Genomic DNA, 19,930 nt, shown 5'->3' with positions numbered 1-19,930 from the left:
AACTGAACGTTGCAGTGTTATCTCCTCAAAGCGGTAAATTTCTGGGACCGAATGGTTACCCTTTTTTGTCATCCAATCCAATCCAATCCACTTTATTTATATAGCACATTTACACAACAAGAATGTTTCCAAAGTGCTGCACAGCCATGTTAAAAACAATATTAAAAACAATATTAAAAACAATATTATGCTACACCAATGACTGAATAAAAACAAAGAATAAATGAATAGAAAACCAATACAGAGACAATATAAAAAATAAATATGATTAAAAACGATTTTAAAGGGTAAAACCAATTAAAACAGTAAAATAGACATCAAAATTTATTAAAAAAAAACCACACAGGACAACAGAGGACAGAAGACCACACAACTCACGTAGTGTTAAAAGCCAAAGAATAAAAGTGGGTCTGAAGACGAGACTTAAAACACTCTACTGTGGAAGCAGTTTGAACATGGAGGGGCAGAGTGTTCCAGAGTTTAGGGCCGACCACAGAGAAGGCCCTGTCTCCCCTGGTTTTAAGTCTCGTCCTGGGCACCACGAGCTGGAGCTGGCTCTCGGACCTCAGAGCACGTGCAGGAGTGTAAATTTGGATGAGGTCCGAGATATACTGAGGTGCCAGTCCATGTAAAGCTTTAAAAACAAACAGCAAGGATTTAAAATCAATTCTAAAATGAACAGGGAGCCAGTGCAAACTCCGAAGAATTGGGGTTATATGCTCGCGTTTCCTGGCCCCTGTTAAAAGTCGTGCTGCCGCGTTCTGGACTAACTGCAACTGGGAGAGAGCTTTTTGGCTAATGCCAGCATAAAGTGCATTGCAGTAGTCCAGGCGACTTGAAATAAAAGCATGCACGACTTGTTCAAAAAGGTTAAAAGATAAAAATGGTTTTACCTTTGCTAAAAGACGAGTCATAAAGTCATAAATTTGCCCCTTTATTACTGGATATGTAGAATGATTCATTAAAAACTGGCCACCTCCCACAAACACAGAACCAAGCGTAAAATTCTCTCCTCTTGAGAGAAGACAAAGATCCCTCTTCGTATCGTCCTATTAGTCTGTTGAATGTGGATTTTAAATTATTGTCTAAAATGCTAGCGTTACGTCTTGACACTATTTTTCTTTCTATTATTAATGCAGATCAAACCGGGTTGATTCGAAACAGGCACTCCTTTTGTAATCTTCAGCGTCTTTTCAATACATCGTACAATGTGCCTGCTTCCAACACCCAAGAGGCAGTGATATCAATAGATGTAGAACACATTTTGACAGGGTGGAGTGGAACTATCTATTTTATGTCCTGGAGAGATTTGGCTTCTGAAACTGTTTTATTTCGTTGGTTAAGCTTCTCTATTATCCCCAGTGGCCTCGTTCAAGATAAACAATATTCAATCCCAATACTTTCACCTCTATTGTTCTAACGCGGCAGGGCTGTCCTTTCAGCCCATTGCAATTATTGATAGTATATATTTGTACCATGAATGGATTATCGTGGACCCCGACTTAAACAAGTTGCAAAACTTATTTGGGTGTTACCATTAAGTGGTCAACTGTCCGCACTGTGAAAACTCTACCGATTCATATAATTATTAATCTATATAATTATTCATATAATCTGCTAATAAAAAGCTTCAATTAATCAATCAAATAGCAGAATCAAAACAAAAATCGTAAATAAGACATCCAAGAGAGAATTGATATGAGAATCGGTAAAGAAAATAATTGTTAAGCAGAATCAAAAATGAAATGAGCATCGTAAAAATCCTATAATTTCCAATCCCTAGTAAATATAATACTGTAAAATCGCTACTTTTTTCCTACACTTTTTACCCTGCGGCTTATACAAGAGTGCGGCTAATTAATGGATTTTTCTTCGCTGACAGCGATATTGCAAATAGGTTTTTTTTTAAAACAAGCAAATACACTGAAACGGTGTGTTATTGTTTGTGCTATGGCGCCATCTTTTGAACAAGTTCGCTCACTGCAGGTGCTTTCAACCGGAAGTACAAGTGCCGTTCCGTCTTCTAGCCATCCATAGCGTACCTACTAGTGGATTCTTCATTCATCAGCCTGAGCAACATTTTTTAAGTATTACAATGAAACTAAAACTGTTTATACTTACTAAACCATCCAATGTGTGATGTCTATAGGAGCGTTTTCATGCATGTGCTATCAAAATGTAACCAAGCGAGTGTCGTTAGCATTAGCTGAAATGCTAACACGTTTACGAGTGTCTGTGTTAGTATTATTAACTTACAATGACATTAATTTTGTATTTTTTCCAGTTTCGCAAATTCCCCTATAAATTCACCAATCCGTCACCATGGAGTTATTGAGTCTTTTTAGCTGTTTGGAGAGCTGGCTTGCACAGCTAGTGGGTCCATGACCATGACTTCTGTTTTGTTTGATCAGCTGTTTTACTGCCGCGTTACAGACAACAATTAGGGTCTTTAAATAGACATTTACAGAATTGTTTCTGTGTGAAATCATTTCGGAGAGAATATATATGTGGCTTGTAGTCTGGTGCGACTAATATATGGAAAAGTATTATATTTTTTTTATTTATTTAGTGGGTGCGGCTTATATGTACCGGCGCGCTCTACAGTCCGGAAAATACGGTAACAGATTTTCATTGTAATGGATTTTTTTTTTTAAAGAAGAAGAAAACAAAAACCTCTGGTGTGTCAGTTGATAGTGCCTTATGAACTGTGGAAGCTCAGTCTGGAGGTTGAAGGTTTCCGGTATCACATCAGAACCATTTTCCAGTCTCCGGGCCAAGGCAGAAAGGCAATCCTTTACAGTGATAAGGTTCTCGCAGGGAAACTGGTTCAATAGGACATGAGGTCGATCCTCACTAAAACTCCTGTTAGAAAAGAAAATATTCAAACGGAGAAAAGTACAAATGTGAATAAAACTGTTGACACCCTTCTGTGAAAGAAAAGACCCAGTGGTCACTGAAATAACTTGAAACTGACAAAAGTAACAATAATGAAATAAAACAAACCCCATTTCCTTATGAGCTGGGAAATTGTGTTAGATGTAAATATAAACGGAATGCAATGATTTGCAAATCCTTTTCAACCCATATTCAAATGAATGCACTACAAAGACAAGATATTTGATGTTCAAACTCATAAACTTTATTTTTTTTTTGCAAATAATAATTAACTTAGAATTTCATGGCTGCAACACGTCCCAAAGTAGTTGGGAAAGGGCATGTTCACCACTGTGTTACATGGCCTTTCCTTTTAACAACACTCAGTAAACATTTGGGAACTGAGGAGACACATTTTTGAAGCTTTTCAGGTGGAATTCTTTCCCATTCTTGCTTGATGTACAGCTTAAGTTGTTCAACAGTCCGGGGGTCTTCGTTGTGGTATTTTAGGCTTCATAATGCGCCACACATTGTCAATGGGAGACAGGTCTGGACTACAGGCAGGTCAGTCTAGTACCCGCACTCTTTTACTATGAAGCCACGTTGATGTAACACGTGGCTTGGCATTGTCTTGCTGAAATAAGCAGGGGCGTCCACGGTAACGTTGCTTGGATTGCAACATATGTTGCTCCAAAACCTGTATGTACCTTTCAGCATTAATGGCGCCTTCACAGATGTGTAAGTTACCCATGCCTTGGGCACTAATACACCCCCATACCATCACAGATGCTGGCTTTTACACTTTGCGCCTATAACAATCCGGATGGTTCTTTTCCTCTTTGGTCCGGAGGACACAACGTCCACAGTTTCCAAAAACAATTTGAAATGTGGACTCGTCAGACCACAGAACACTTTTCCACTTTGAATCAGTCCATCTTAGATGAGCTTAGGCCCAGCTAAGCCGACGGCGTTTCTGGGTGTTGTTGATAAACGGTTTTCGCCTTGCATAGGAAAGTTTTAACTTGCACTTACAGATGTAGCGACCAACAGTAGTTACTGAAAGTGGGTTTCTGAAGTGTTCCTGAGCCCATGTGGTGATGTCCTTTACACACTGATGTCGCTTGTTGATGCAGTACAGCCTGAGGGATGGAAGGTCACGGGCTTAGCTGCTTACGTGCAGTGATTTCTCCAGATTCTCTGAACCCTTTGATGATATTACGGACCGTAGATGGTGAAATCCCTAAATTCCTTGCAATAGCTGGTTGAGAAAGGTTTTTCTTAAACTGTTCAACAATTTGCTCACGCATTTGTTGACAAAGTGGTGACCCTCGCCCCATCCTTGTTTGGGAATGACTGAGCATTTCATGGAATCTACTTTTATACTCAATCATTGCACCCACCTGTTCCCAATTTGCCTGTTCACCTGTGGGATGTTCCAAATAAGTGTTTGATGAGCATTCCTCAACTTTATCAGTATGTATTGCCACCTTTCCCAACATCTTTGTCACGTGTTGCTGGCATCAAATTCTAAAGTTAATGTTTATTTGCAAAAAAAAAAATGTTTATCAGTTTGAACATCAAATATGTTGTCTTTGTAGCATATTCAACTGAATATGGGTTGAAAATGATTTGCAAATCATTGTATTCCGTTTATATTTACATCTAACACAATTTCCCAACTCATATGGAAACGGGGTTTGTATATATAAATACAGTACAGGCCAAAAGTTTGGACACCTTCTCATTCAATGCGTTTACTTTATTTTCATGACTATTTACATTGTAGATTGTCAGTGAAGGCATCAAAACTATGAATGTGGAGTTCATGTACTTAACAAAAAAAGGGGAAATAACTAAAAACATGTTTTGTATTCTAGTTTCTTCAAAATAGCCACCCTTTCTTCTGATTACTGCTTTGCACACTCTTGGCATTCTCTCGATGAGCTTCAAGCACACCTGGGAAGTGAAAACCATTTCAGGTGACTACCTATCGAAGCTCATCGAGATGAACCAGTTGAGGTAGGACATCTACTTCTTACTTCTCCTAGATGCTTCCCGGAGATGGTCAGGGCACACCCAAACAGGAGGAGGCATGATTAAAGATTGTCTGGCAGCTGGCCTAGGAAGGCCCCCGTGTCCCCCTGGTGGAGCTGAAGGAGGTGGCCAGAGACGTCCCCCGTGACCCACACCCAGATAACCAGAAGACAATAGATGGATGCTTCTCACCTGTAGTCTTTAATGTGGTTGTAGCTCCAAATGATATCTGCCTCCTCCTCATTGTCTGTCAGCTGGAAACGTGCGTGTTTCAAGTTGTTAGTTACTTGGGACATTTCAGAATAAACCCTTGAAGGAAATTTGAAAATAGAGATTTAGCATGTGCATGGCAAAGCTGTGTAGTTAGCATGCTCTTAAATCAATCTCTTAATGTTGGACTTGCAGTGATGTTTTCAAATGACTGTAAGTCTTGAACTATACAAAGTATTTCAATGGTTGGAATCTGCGGTTTTGCATGATATACTGGTTACTATGCAGTGTTTCCCACACATTCATTTATTTGTGGTGGCCCGCCACGAAAGAATTACGTCCGCCACAAATATTTTTATTTTTATTTTATTTCTTTGTCCTGTCCAGCTTCTCAGGCAAATCATATAGTTGATGTAGATGCCCATATAGGCTGTTCAGATTTACTTTACAAAAGAGAAGTGTAGGATACTTCTCTTGTTACCTTATTTGTATTTGACCACTACTGTTTTCTGTTTATTTGTTACTGACTGTGGCAGGACACCTCTGCCTCTGTTTCACTTTATGTTGCTGGTAAATAATATGGTTGTAGTAGTAGGCTAAAGTTAAATTATTTAGTATGCACTAATTAAAGGGGCAGAGCTTTAAGAGACATTTTAGCTTTTATATTTTATAAGATATATTTTTTGTAAGAACCACAATTAATAAATATATTTCAGTGAATAACTTATTGTTCAAATTTGTATATAAATATGTACATAAAGTGTTGTAATTATATTGTAAAATGGATGGATGGATGGATGGACGTTTAAAACAAAACTGTTATAATTAATTAGTAAGTATACATTTTTTGAGCCTTTTCAGAGAAAATCATATCATTGTAGTAAATTATGCAAATTATTCGATGATGTCATGGTGACTACGCCCATAGCCACGCCCCCACCGCCACAGGTATCTTGGCGGTTTATGGGAAACACTGCTATGGTAATCTAATTAGTTACTATGGTAATCTAATTAGTTACAATGGTAATCTAAGTCACAGCAGCTCAAACGAGGCACCAAGCAGTGTGGGTGGGGAGCGTTTCCAAAGAGTGTTTCCAGAGCAGCCAGCCTGAAATGCGGGTGTCAGGGTCAGACACGGAAGTAGATTTTTACAAGAAAGTTCTATAGCTTAGTGATATATCAGATCATAGGTGGGGAGTTTTTTTAGCCTTAGCGTTCATATTTCGCTGTGTTTGTTGCGTTTCGCTTGATTGTAAAGTATGTCGATCGACGGGATGTGACGTTCCTATGTTGTCAATATTCAGTGTTTTATCGTTCATAGTTAATATTGTAAATCCCACATTCTTTATTTTCATGTACATTCTGGGTGTCTCATTCAGTAAAAAAAAATTAAAATTCCATTCCGATTTTTTAAGGCGGTCTGTCATAACGTTTTTAGCATTCAATCAGACATTATTGTTAGGTTTTCTTTTACAGTCATGGCCAAATATATTAGCACACCTGCATTTCTTTCAGATAATGCACCACTTCTCCCAGAAAATTGTTGAAATCAAAAATGCTTTGGTACTAACATGTTTATTTCTTTTGCTGACATTGGAACAACACGCACACAAAAAAAGCCAAATCTGATATTGTTTTACACAGAACTCCAACAATGGACTGGACAAAATTATTGGCACCCTCAACCTAATATTTGGTAGCACACCCTTTTGGAAAAAACTGAAATCAATCCCTTCCTGTAAGCAACAATGAGTTTCTTACACTTTGCTACTGAAATGTTGGACCATTCTTCTTTTGCGAACTGCTTCCGATCTCTCAGACTTGAAGGATGCCTTCTCCCAACTGCTGTTTTTAGATCTCTCCACGGATGTTCTATAGGATTTAGATCTGGACTCATTGATGGCCACTTCAGAACTCTCCAGCGCTTTGTCTTAAGCCATTTTTCTGTGCTTTTTGAAGTATGCTTTGGGTCTTTGTCCTGAAGGAGACCCAGCTTTCTGACACTGGGTCCTACATTATGCCCCAACATTCTTTGGTAGTCCTCAGATTTCATGATGCCATACACACAGTCAAGGCATTCGGTACCAGAAGCAGCAAAGCAACCCCAAAACATCAGTGAGTCTCCACTTTGACTGTAGGGATGGTGTTCTTTTCTTAAAAGGCCTCATGTTGTATTCTGTAAACAGTGTGATGATGTGCTTTACCAAAAAGGTCCACTCTAGTCTCATCTGTCTACAGGACGTTCTCCCAGAAGGATTTTGGCTTCCTCAGGTAAGTTTTTGCTAACTCCAGTCTTGCTTTTTTATGTCAGCAGCGGGGTCCTCCTGGGTCTCCTACCATAGCGTCCCTTTTCCTTGAGATGGCAACGGATAGTGCGAGCCGACACTGTTGTACCCTGGCTTTTCTGTCTTGCCTCTTGGTGAGGGCGGTCGCATTTTTCTCCGTTCCCTCCTTCCCTGCTTGCTTTCTGTGTCCTTGTCTTTGTCTGAACTTTTTTGAAACCTCTTTTCTTGCGCTGTCCTCAAATCTAAACATCAAAATGAATATGATCAGCTGGACTCTCGATGCAATTGACACAGTCTTTTCGACAAGGAAAAGAGGTCTGGGGGAGCCAGGCTGTCCTGATGGAACCATTGCTGCGGGGTACGTGAGAGATTCCTGGGATAAATGGAGACTCATGTGCCTCTCAGTCCTTTTCATCGAGGACGTGGAAGACATCTACTTATTTGGAACCGTGATCGCGGGACACCTGCTGATTGGGCTGGGCCACTCAAGGGGCCCAAAGGCTGTTCAACGCAATGGAAGGATTGGGTGGACTGGAGAGATTTTGATTTGAATCGCAAAATGGATCTCATCTTGGAGAAGTTTGCAGGGAAAGAATAAATAAATTGAATTTGAGAGAGCCAGCAAGGACACGAGAGCAGGCAAGTCATTGTTTGGACTGCTCGAAGAAAAACAACATCTTAATCTACGATTTGACTCCCTCGAATGGCCTTGATAGGAACAGGCTGTTCTGAAGAACTCCCCCGAGGACTCCTCAAAGATGGACGCTTTTGACCTTCCTTTTTTTCAACAAGCACCTGGTGTCGAACTTTTGAGATCGGCCCCAGTCCACAAAAACATTTCAACATCTCACCCAAGTTAATTGGGCATACATGCACGCACACGACCTTCCCCAAATCAACGCCTTCACTCCTGATTAATTCCTCCGGGGTTGTGGGGGCTGAGGAGCGCTTTATAGCGGCAGCCGGCCTCCAAGATCCAAACTCCCCCCCCACCTCTGTGCGAGTTGTTGTGATTACATGTACCATGTTTATGTGTGCCATGCTATGTGAGGTTTTTCCCTCGGACTCAGTCTGGACCCCTCCTGAGGGTCCGGCCTTAGATTGATATTTTTTTTACTCTTCCCCCTTTCCCAATGTCACCTTTTTCCCACCTTTTTAAGGAGCGCTGTAAGTGGCTGATCCGTTGGCGGTCTCGTCTTGTCCCCCTGTAACGTATGTCTACTCTTAGTGGGATTGTGCCGAAAATGTAATTTCAGTTCTTATGTGTCTTGTACATGTTAAGAATGAACAATAATAAAGCTGCTGTCTGTCAGTGTCGGCAGGTCAGCTTGAATTTTTTTCGAAGTGGATTCGAGGTTCTTTGTCCACAATTCTAACAATCCTTCGTTGCAGTCTTTAATCAATTTTTCTTTTCCGTCCACAGGTTAGCTACAGTGCCATGGGCTTTAAACTTCTTGATGACATTGCGCACAGTAGACACAGGAACATTTAGATCTCTGGAGATGGACTTGTAGCCTTGAGATTGTCCATGCCTTTCCACAATCTTGCTTCTCAAATCTTCCGAGAGTTCTTCGCTCTTCTTTCTTTTCTCCATGCTCAGTGTGGTACACACAATACAAAGGTCGAGTCAATTTTTCTCCATTTTAACTGGCTGCTAGTGTGATTTGTATATTGCCAGCACCTGTTACTTGCTACAGGTGAGTTAGAATCCAGTTAAAAGTGCAACACATGATTAGAATTCAACTATTTCTTACAATTTTGAAAATGTGCCAATAATTTTGTCCAGTCCATTTTTGGAGTTCTGTGTAAAATATGATCACATTTGGCTTATTTTTCTGTGTTGTTATATTGTGAGAGTCCAGTCCATAGTGGATCTAACATAATAGTGTGAGACTCCAGTCCATAGTGGATCTAACATAATAGTGAGAGTCCAGTCCATAGTGGATCTAACATAATAGTGAGAGTCCAGTCCATAGTGGATCTAACATAATAGTGTGAGAGTCCAGTCCATAGTGGATCTAACATAATATTGTGAGAGTCCAGTCCATAGTGGATCTAACATAATAGTGTAAGTGTCTAGTCCATAGTGGATCTAACATAATATTGTGAGAGTCCAGTCCATAGTGGGTCTAACATAATAGTGTGAGAGTCCAGTCCATAGTGGATCTAACATAATAGTGTGAGAGTCCAGTCCATAGTGGATCTAACATAATATTGTGAGAGTACAGTCCATAGTGTATCTAACATAATAGTGTCAGAGTCCAGTCCATAGTGGATCTAACATAATATTGCGAGAGTCCAGTCCATAGTGGATCTAACATAATAGTGTGAGAGTCCAGTCCATAGTGGATCTAACATAATATTGTGAGAGTCCAGTCCATAGTGGATCTAACATAATATTGTGAGAGTCCAGTCCATAGTGGATCTAACATAATAGTGTCAGAGTCCAGTCCATAGTGGATCTAACATAATATTGTGAGATTTCAGTCCATAGTGGATCTAACATAATAGTGTGAGAGTACAGTCCATAGTGGATCTAACATAATAGTGTGAGAGTACAGTCCATAGTGGATCTAACATAATAATGTGAGAGTCCAGTCCATAGTGGATCTAACATAATATTGTGAGAGTACAGTCCATAGTGTATCTAACATAATAGTGTCAGAGTCCAGTCCATAGTGGATCTAACATAATATTGCGAGAGTCCAGTCCATAGTGGATCTAACATAATAGTGTCAGAGTCCAGTCCATAGTGGATCTAACATAATATTGCGAGAGTCCAGTCCATAGTGGATCTAACATAATAGTGTGAGAGTACAGTCCATAGTGGATCTAACATAATAGTGTCAGAGTCCAGTCCATAGTGGATCCAACATAATATTGTGAGAGTCCAGTCCATAGTGGATCTAACATAATAGTGTGAGAGTCCAGTCCATAGTGGATCTAACATAATATTGTGAGAGTCCAGTCCATAGTGGATCTAACATAAGTGTGAGAGTCCAGTCCATAGTGGATCTAGTTAATATTGTGAGAGTCCAGTCCATAGTGGATCTAGTTAATAGTGTGAGAGTCCAGTCCATAGTGGATCTAACATAATATTGTGAGAGTCCAGTCCATAGTGGATCTAACATAATATTGTGAGAATCCAGTCCATAGTGGATCTAACATACTAGTGTGAGAGTCCAGTCCATAGTGGATCTAACATAATAGTGTGAGAGTCCAGTCCATAGTGGATCTAACATAATAGTGTGAGAGTCCAGTCCATAGTCCAGTCCAAAATAATTGCCCAGGCCTGCGATAAGAAGTACATTCGACTACCATTTAAGTAATGCTCCAGTTGCAAACAATTTGCATTAGTGCTCATCCTAAAAAATGCATAATATTTACAAATTAATCATTTTAAAATATGCATAAAAAGCAACATGTCTTCAGAGTATTTAAGGATTTTCATTTTTTTAAATAAACCAATCTATATATTATTGAATAACACTGATTTAATCAACTTAATTATTTTAAATTTGTAATCTCAAAGCGTTTCCATCCATCCATCCATTTTCTACCGCTTATTCCCTTCGGGGTTACGGGGGGCGCTGAAGCCTATCTCAGCTACAATCGGGCGGAAGGCGGGGTACACCCTGGACAAGTAGCCACCTCATCGCAGGGCCAACATAGTGGATCTAACATAATATTGTGAGAGTACAGTCCATAGTGGATCTAACATAATAGTGTCAGAGTCCAGTCCATAGTGGATCTAACATAATATTGCGAGAGTCCAGTCCATAGTGGATCTAACATAATAGTGTGAGAGTACAGTCCATAGTGGATCTAACATAATAGTGTGAGAGTCCAGTCCATAGTGGATCTAACATAATAGTGTGAGAGTACAGTCCATAGTGGATCTAACATAATAGTGTGAGAGTCCAGTCCATAGTGGATCTAACATAATAGTGTGAGAGTACAGTCCATAGTGGATCTAACATAATAGTGTGAGAGTCCAGTCCATAGTGGATCTAACATAATATTGCGAGAGTCCAGTCCATAGTGGATCTAACATAATAGTGTGAGAGTCCAGTCCATAGTGGATCTAACATAATATTGTGAGAGTCCAGTCCATAGTGGATCTAACATAATATTGTGAGAGTCCAGTCCATAGTGGATCTAACATAATAGTGTCAGAGTCCAGTCCATAGTAGATCTAACATAATATTGCGAGAGTCCAGTCCATAGTGGATCTAACATAATAGTGTGAGAGTACAGTCCATAGTGGATCTAACATAATAGTGTGAGAGTCCAGTCCATAGTGGATCTAACATAATATTGTGAGAGTCCAGTCCATAGTGGATCTAACATAATATTGTGAGAGTCCAGTCCATAGTGGATCTAACATAAGTGTGAGAGTCCAGTCCATAGTGGATCTAGTTAATATTGTGAGAGTCCAGTCCATAGTGGATCTAGTTAATAGTGTGAGAGTCCAGTCCATAGTGGATCTAACATAATATTGTGAGAGTCCAGTCCATAGTGGATCTAACATAATATTGTGAGAGTCCAGTCCATAGTGGATCTAACATAATAGTGTGAGAGTCCAGTCCATAGTGGATCTAACATAATAGTGTGAGAGTCCAGTCCATAGTGGATCTAACATAATATTGTGAGAGTCCAGTCCATAGTGGATCTAACATAATAGTGTGAGAGTCCAGTCCATAGTCCAGTCCAAAATAATTGCCCAGGCCTGCGATAAGAAGTACATTCGACTACCATTTAAGTAGTGTTCCAGTTGCAAACAATTTGCATTTGTGCTCATCCTAAAAAATGCATAATATTTACAAATTAATCATTTTAAAATATGCATAAAAAGCAACATGTCTTCAGAGTATTTAAGGATTTTAATTTTTTTAAATAAACCAATCTATATATTATTGAATAACACTGATTTAATCAACTTAATTATTTTAAATTTGTAATCTCAAAGCGTTTCCATCCATCCATCCATTTTCTACCGCTTATTCCCTTCGGGGTCACGGGGGGCGCTGGAGCCTATCTCAGCTACAATCGGGCGGAAGGCGGGGTACACCCTGGACAAGTAGCCACCTCATCGCAGGGCCAACATAGTGGATCTAACATAATATTGATAGAGTACAGTCCATAGTGGATCTAACATAATAGTGTCAGAGTCCAGTCCATAGTGGATCTAACATAATATTGTGAGAGTCCAGTCCATAGTGGATCTAACATAATAGTGTGAGAGTCCAGTCCATAGTGGATCTAACATAATATTGTGAGAGTCCAGTCCATAGTGGATCTAACATAATATTGTGAGAGTCCAGTCCATAGTGGATCTAACATAATAGTGTCAGAGTCCAGTCCATAGTGGATCTAACATAATATTGCGAGAGTCCAGTCCATAGTGGATCTAACATAATAGTGTGAGAGTACAGTCCATAGTGGATCTAACATAATAGTGTCAGAGTCCAGTCCATAGTGGATCTAACATAATATTGTGAGAGTCCAGTCCATAGTGGATCTAACATAATAGTGTGAGAGTCCAGTCCATAGTGGATCTAACATAATATTGTGAGAGTCCAGTCCATAGTGGATCTAACATAAGTGTGAGAGTCCAGTCCATAGTGGATCTAGTTAATATTGTGAGAGTCCAGTCCATAGTGGATCTAGTTAATAGTGTGAGAGTCCAGTCCATAGTGGATCTAACATAATATTGTGAGAGTCCAGTCCATAGTGGATCTAACATAATAGTGTGAGAGTCCAGTCCATAGTGGATCTAACATAATAGTGTGAGAGTCCAGTCCATAGTGGATCTAACATAATATTGTGAGAGTCCAGTCCATAGTGGATCTAACATAATAGTGTGAGAGTCCAGTCCATAGTCCAGTCCAAAATAATTGCCCAGGCCTGCGATAAGAAGTACATTCGACTACCATTTAAGTAATGTTCCAGTTGCAAACAATTTGCATTTGTGCTCATCCTAAAAAAAGCATAATATTTACAAATTAATCATTTTAAAATATGCATAAAAAGCAACATGTCTTCAGAGTATTTAAGGATTTTAATTTTTTTAAATAAACCAATCTATATATTATTGAATAACACTGATTTAATCAACTTAATTATTTTAAATTTGTAATCTCAAAGCGTTTCCATCCATCCATCCATTTTCTACCGCTTATTCCCTTCGGGGTCACGGGGGCGCTGGAGCCTATCTCAGCTACAATCGGGCGGAAGGCGGGGTACACCCTGGACAAGTAGCCACCTCATCGCAGGGCCAACACAGATAGACTTTCTAATCTTGTGAAATAAAGGTGAAATAAAAAATAAATTAGGCAATACACTTTTGTACACCGCAAATCAACAGAACTAATGACTGAACTTTTGTGTTTTATGTTTACAAGAAGGAAATATGTCTTATTGTAGACATACTTCAGTATTTTGTCCTTGGGTAAAGCAGAGGTTTGGATTTCCACAGGAAGCAACTCTTTGGTCTCCTGAAAGACAGACTGGACGTAGCACAGACACAACAGTTATTGAATGTACTCCACCTCGTTTCTAGTCTGGTTAAAGTTTGCAACTTGTTCAAAGTTACATTTTTCAAACCAAAACATATAACAAGAACACCACCAGCTAACGTATGTTATCATTAGTGCTTTAATAGATAAATGTCTATGTTTATCACAAATACAACACCCAAAACCAGTGAAGTTGGCACGTGGTGTAATTCGTAAATAAAAACAGAATACAATGATTTGCAAATCCTTATCAACTTATATTCAATTGAATAGACTGCAAAGTCAAGATACTTAACGTTGAGAACTGAGAAACTTCTTTTTTTTTTGGCAAATAATCATGAACTTAGAATTTAATGGCAGCAACACATTGCAAAAAAGTTGGCACAGGGGCATTTTTATCACTGTGTTACATGGCCTTTCCTTTTAACAACACTCAGTAAACGTTTGGGAACTGAGAAGACACATTTTTGAAGCTTTTCAGGTGGAATTCTTTCCCATTCTTGCTTGATGTACAGCTTAAGTTGTTCAACAGTCCGGGGGTCTCTGTCGTGGTATTTTAGGCTTCATAATGCGCCACACATTTTCAATGGGAGACAGGTCTGGACTACAGGCAGGCCAGTCTAGTACCCGCACTCTTTTACTATGAAGCCACGCTGTTGTAACACGTGGCTTGGCATTGTCTTGCTGAAATAAGCAGGGGCATCCATGATAACGTTGCTTGGATGGCAAAATATGTTGCTCCAAAACCTGTATGTACCTTTTAGCATTAATGGTGCCTTCACAGATGTGTAAGTTACGCATGCCTTGGGCACTAATACACCCCCATACCATCACAGATGCTGGCTTTTGAACTTTGCGCCGAGAACAATCCGGATGGTTCTTTTCCTCTTTCTTCTAAAGGACACGACGTCCACAGTTTCAAAAAACTATTTGAAATGTGGACTCGTCAGACCACAGAACACTTTTCACTTTGCATCAGTCCACCTTAGATGAGCTCGGGCCCAGCGAAGCCGGCGACGTTTTTGGGTGTTGTTGATAAATGGCTTTCGCTTTGCATAACTTGCACTTACAGATGTAGCAACCAACTGTAGTTACTGACAGTGGTTTTCTGAAGTGTTCCTGAACCCATGTGGTGATATCCTTTACACACTGATGTCCCTTTTTTTTAATGCAAATCAAAGGTCCGTAATATCATTGCTTATGTGCAGTGATTTCTCCAGATTCTTGGAAACTTTTGATGATATTACGGACCGTAGATGGTAAAATCCCTCAATTCCTTGCAATAGCTCGTTGAGAAATGTTGTTCTTTAACTGTTCGACAATTTGCTCGCGCATTTGTTCACAAAGCGGTGACCGTCGCCCCATCCTTGTTTGTGAATGACTGAGCATTTCATGGAAGTTGCTTTTATACCCAATCATGGCACCCACCTGTTCCCAATTAGCCTGTTCACCTGTGGGATGTTCCAAATAAGTGTTTGATGAGCATTCCTCTACTTTCTCAGTCTTTTTTGCCATTTCTGCCAGCTTTTTTGAAACATGTTGCAGGCATCAAATTCCAAATGAGCAAATATTTGCAAAAAATAAAGTTTTCCAGTTCAAACATTAAATATCTTGTCTTTGCAGTCTATTCAATTGAATATAGAGTAGGTTAAAAAGGATTTGCAATCATTGTATTTTGTTTTTATTTACGATTTACACTGGTTTTCGGGTTTGTATATATGGGGGGACGGCATGGCCCAGCCAAGTCACTGCTGTTGTGTCCTTGGGCAAGACAGCCGGTCCCCTTTAAGATGTTTACATGGCAGCCACGACCCTGAGCAGGATTTGTGTTCTTATGACAATGACAATAAAGGAATTGATTGATTGATTTAATATGATCAACAATGATGCCCACCTCATAGTATGAATCAGCTGGTTCTGTGGTTCTCTCACAAAGCCCTTGTAGATCAGCAGGTATCCATGGTAACAGACGACATTGTCTCACCAGAGGGTTTGACTCACCGTATGCAAAGTCACGTGTTACTTCATCTGTCAAATGAAATAATTCAAAGCAAGTCAATCATTTTTGTTATTGCATTATCAATGCTTTTTTTTTTTTTTTTTAATATAATGCAACTTTGGGTTTGAAGGCTAAAACAACCCCAAAAAAACGAAAGTAAATGTAGAGCTGATTTATGTATATATATATTGTATATATATATATATATATATATATATATATATATATATATATATATATATATATATATATATATATATATATATATATATATATATATATATATATATATATATATTTTGTAACATATACATATATATATATATATATATATATATATATATATATATACATATATATATATATATATATATATATATATATATATATATATATACATATATATATATAGTCGGTAGCTGTCCTGGTGTCGTGGGCGGGTGTGCCAGCCCACAGAGTAAGCCGTGCCCGTCCTGGGCTGGAAGCGGTTTATTTTAATGTTTTTTTTTTATTGTAACATCGGGACAAGTAAAAATAAAATGACAAGTAATCAAAGACAAAGGCATGTTAACTAAGACGATAACACAATTAACTGACATGTTAATTAAAGTATAAAAACGAGACGAAAATGTTGACAGAAATATAATCCAATCATATTGTTGGAGCCTATGTAGAGCCTACTAATCGTTTGTATTGATTAGGTAGACTAATTATTATTCATAACTAACGCCCACCCCTTTTTCAATATACGGCATTAAAGAGCTGTGATTGGATGTATTCCGAACTAGTCCCACCCATCAACAAGACGATATTAAATATGAATGGATTTCATTTCTGCCAACATTTTGGTCTCGTATCTTTACGTCAACTAACATGTCAGTTACAGTAGTTCTGTTATCGTTTAAGTCAACATGCTTTTGTTTTCATTACTGAGCATCTTATTTTTACCTGTTCAGATGTAAAAAAAAACAACAACAAAAAACATAATAATCAGCTTCCAGCCCAGGGCGTGCACGGCTTACTCTGTGGGCGCCCAGGCTCGCCCATGACGTCGGGACTCCCTCCTGTCCCCCTTAAAACATCTCGATGACTGTTCTGAATATTAGTAGTTAATTATAGCTACTCGTTACTTTAACAAAAAAAGTAATTAACATATTTACTAACTAAATCACTCATTAATACTGTAAAAGTAATTAATTACTACGAAAAGTAATTAGTGTTACTTGAAAAAAAATATATATCTTGCATATGCAGTTGACAGACGTTTCATGAGAGCAGAGTGTGTGCCTATAACAGGCGTCAGCGAGAGCGTGCTCAGAGCAGCATTTTAGCTCAGCTGTGTTTCTTAGCTTAGCAGCGGCAGTTTGCCAGCAGCGTTGAATCTTTTCACCGGATTGTGTAGTAAATAAACAAATTGAATGTCTTGTCTAATGTCCACAAACACGGTCAAGTAATATTACAAGCTAGTCACTTTAATCATTGATTTGTTGTTCATTATTCCCTCGTAGTAGTAGTAGGAGTGTGTGTATGTGTGTGAGTGTACAAACCCCGTTTCCATATGAGTTGGGAAATTGTGTTAGATGTAAATATAAACGGAATACAATGATTCGCAAATCATTTTCAACCCATATTCAATTGAATATGCTACAAAGACAACATATTTGATGTTCAAACTGATAAACTTTTTTTTTTTTCAAATAATCATTAACTTTAGAATTTGATGCCAGCAATACGTGACAAAGAAGTTGGGAAAGGTGGCAATAAATACCGATAAAGTTGAGGAATGCTCATCAAACACTTATTTGGAACATCCCACAGGTGAACAGGCAAATTGGGAACAGGTGGGTGCCATGATTGGGTATAAAAGTAGATTCCATGAAATGCTCAGTCATTCACAAACAAGGATGGGGTGAGGGTCACCACTTTGTCAACAAATGCGTGAGCAAATTGTTGAACAGTTTAAGAAAAACCTTTCTCAAACAGCTATTGCAAGGAATTTAGGGATTTCACCATCTACGGTCCGTAATATCATCAAAGGGTTCAGAGAATCTGGAGAAATCACTGCACGTAAGCAGCTAAGCCCGTGACCTTCCATCCCTCAGGCTGTACTGCATCAACAGGCAACATCAGTGTGTAAAGGAAATCACCACATGGGCTCAGGAACACTTCAGAAACCCACTGTCAGTAACTACAGTTGGTCGCTACATCTGTAAGTGCAAGTTAAAACTCTCCTATGCAAGGCGAAAACCGTTTATCAACAACACCCAGAAACGCCGTCGGCTTCGCTGGGCCAGAGCTCATCTAAGATGGACTGATACAAAGTGGAAAAGTGTTCTGTGGTCTGACGAGTCCACATTTCAAATTGTTTTTGGAAACTGTGGACGTCGTGTCCTCCGGACCAAAGAGGAAAAGAACCATCCGGATTGTTATAGGCGCAAAGTTGAAAAGCCAGCATCTGTGATGGTATGGGGGTGTATTAGTGCCCAAGACATGGGTAACTTACACATCTTTGAAGGCGCCATTAATGCTGAAAGGTACATACAGGTTTTGGAGCAACGTATGTTGCCATCCAAGCAACGTTACCATCATACTTGCCAACCCTCCCGTTTTTAGCGCCTCTCCCAACAACCTCCCGGCAGAGATTTTCTCCCGACAAACTCCCGGTATTCAGCCGGAGCTGGAGGCCACGCCCCCTCCAGCTCAATGCGGACCTGAGTGGGGACAGCCGTTCTTACGTCCGCTTTCCCACAATATAAGCAGCTTGCCTGCCCAATGACGTCATAACATCTACGGCTTTTAGAGAGTAGAGTGCACAACAAGGAGAGAGAGTTATTGGTTTCTTATGTGGGTTTATTGTTAGGCAGTTTCATTAACGTCCTCCCAGCGCGGTACCAACACACAACAACAGAAGTCACGTTTAGTCTACCGTAAAGCAGTTCGTCTGCAGTAAACAGCAATGTTGTGACACTCTTAAACAGGACAATAGTGCCATCTACTGGATAGCCTGCAGAACACTGAAATTCAAGTATTTTATTTATATGTATAATAAAATTTAAAAAATATATATATATATGTATATATATATATATATATATATATATATATAGCTAGAATTCACTGAAAGTCAAGTATTTCATACATATATATATATATACATATATTATTTATATATATGAAATACTTGATTTGGTGAATTCTAGCTGTAAATATACTCTCTTCTTAACCACGCCCCAACCAGGGTTTGTACTTTGCCCACACGTTGTTTACTGTGTGATGCTGCCTCTTCCAATTTAATATCAAGTTAATTTCAGTGTGGTGCTGGTTGTTGCTGTCATTGGTAAAAAGGTACCGTATTTTCCGGACAATGAGGCGCATTTAAAATCATTTTTCCCCCCTCAAAACTCCACAGTGCACCTTATAACCCGGTGGGTCTAATGTACGGAATAATTTTGGCTGTGCTTACCGACCTCGAAGCTATTTTATTTGGTACATGGTGTAATGATAAGTGTGACCATTAGATGATAGTCAAACATAAGAGATACGTGTCGACTGCAATATGATGGCAGTCACACACAAGAGATAGGTGTAGACTGCAATATGACTCAAGTAAACAACACCAACATTTTATGTTCCATTGAAAATATAGAACATTACACACGGCGCTCAAAAATCTATCAAAATGTTTTAGTACGACTTTGGTAAGCTATGAAGCCGCACCGCTTGATGGATTGTACTGTGCTTCAACATACGAGTATTATGGTGTGTGTATAAGGTAAGGCATATTATCTGGCGTTTTGTTTCGCAATATTATGCAAAAGTTACTTTTCTTACCTTCTGGTACCCGCTGATCTGTATTTGGGATCTGCATAAGTCCTGAAAAATTGCGCGCGTCCGCCTTTGTAGTCTGTGACGACACCGTAGTCGTTAAGCTTCTTCTTTTTCTCTGTCTTCTTGTTATGGGACATTCATACTCCTCTGTTGCCTTTTTTAATATAAAGTAGTGTAAAGTT

At 39.1% G+C, this 19,930-nt stretch overlaps 1 protein-coding gene across 2 annotated transcripts in view; it reads right to left on the bottom strand.

The window, feature by feature from the left end:
• ttll12 (tubulin tyrosine ligase-like family, member 12) overlaps positions 1-19,930 on the bottom strand; it is an 81,812-nt gene that overhangs the window by 38,957 nt on the left and 22,925 nt on the right. For both annotated transcript variants that reach the window (XM_062067051.1, XM_062067053.1), the window contains exons 5-8: positions 15,816-15,949; positions 13,836-13,912; positions 5,101-5,217; positions 2,674-2,862 (exon numbers count right to left, since the gene is read on the bottom strand). In XM_062067051.1, the coding sequence (XP_061923035.1) occupies positions 2,674-2,862; positions 5,101-5,217; positions 13,836-13,912; positions 15,816-15,949 (517 nt within the window). The remainder of the gene's footprint in view (positions 1-2,673; positions 2,863-5,100; positions 5,218-13,835; positions 13,913-15,815; positions 15,950-19,930) is intronic.

The sequence above is a fragment of the Entelurus aequoreus genome, linkage group LG12 (assembly GCF_033978785.1).
Source record: "Entelurus aequoreus isolate RoL-2023_Sb linkage group LG12, RoL_Eaeq_v1.1, whole genome shotgun sequence".
Taxonomy (NCBI): Eukaryota; Metazoa; Chordata; class Actinopteri; order Syngnathiformes; family Syngnathidae; genus Entelurus; species Entelurus aequoreus.
The sequence above is the reverse complement of the archived record's forward strand: the minus strand, read 5'-3'. Positions and strand labels throughout refer to the sequence as shown.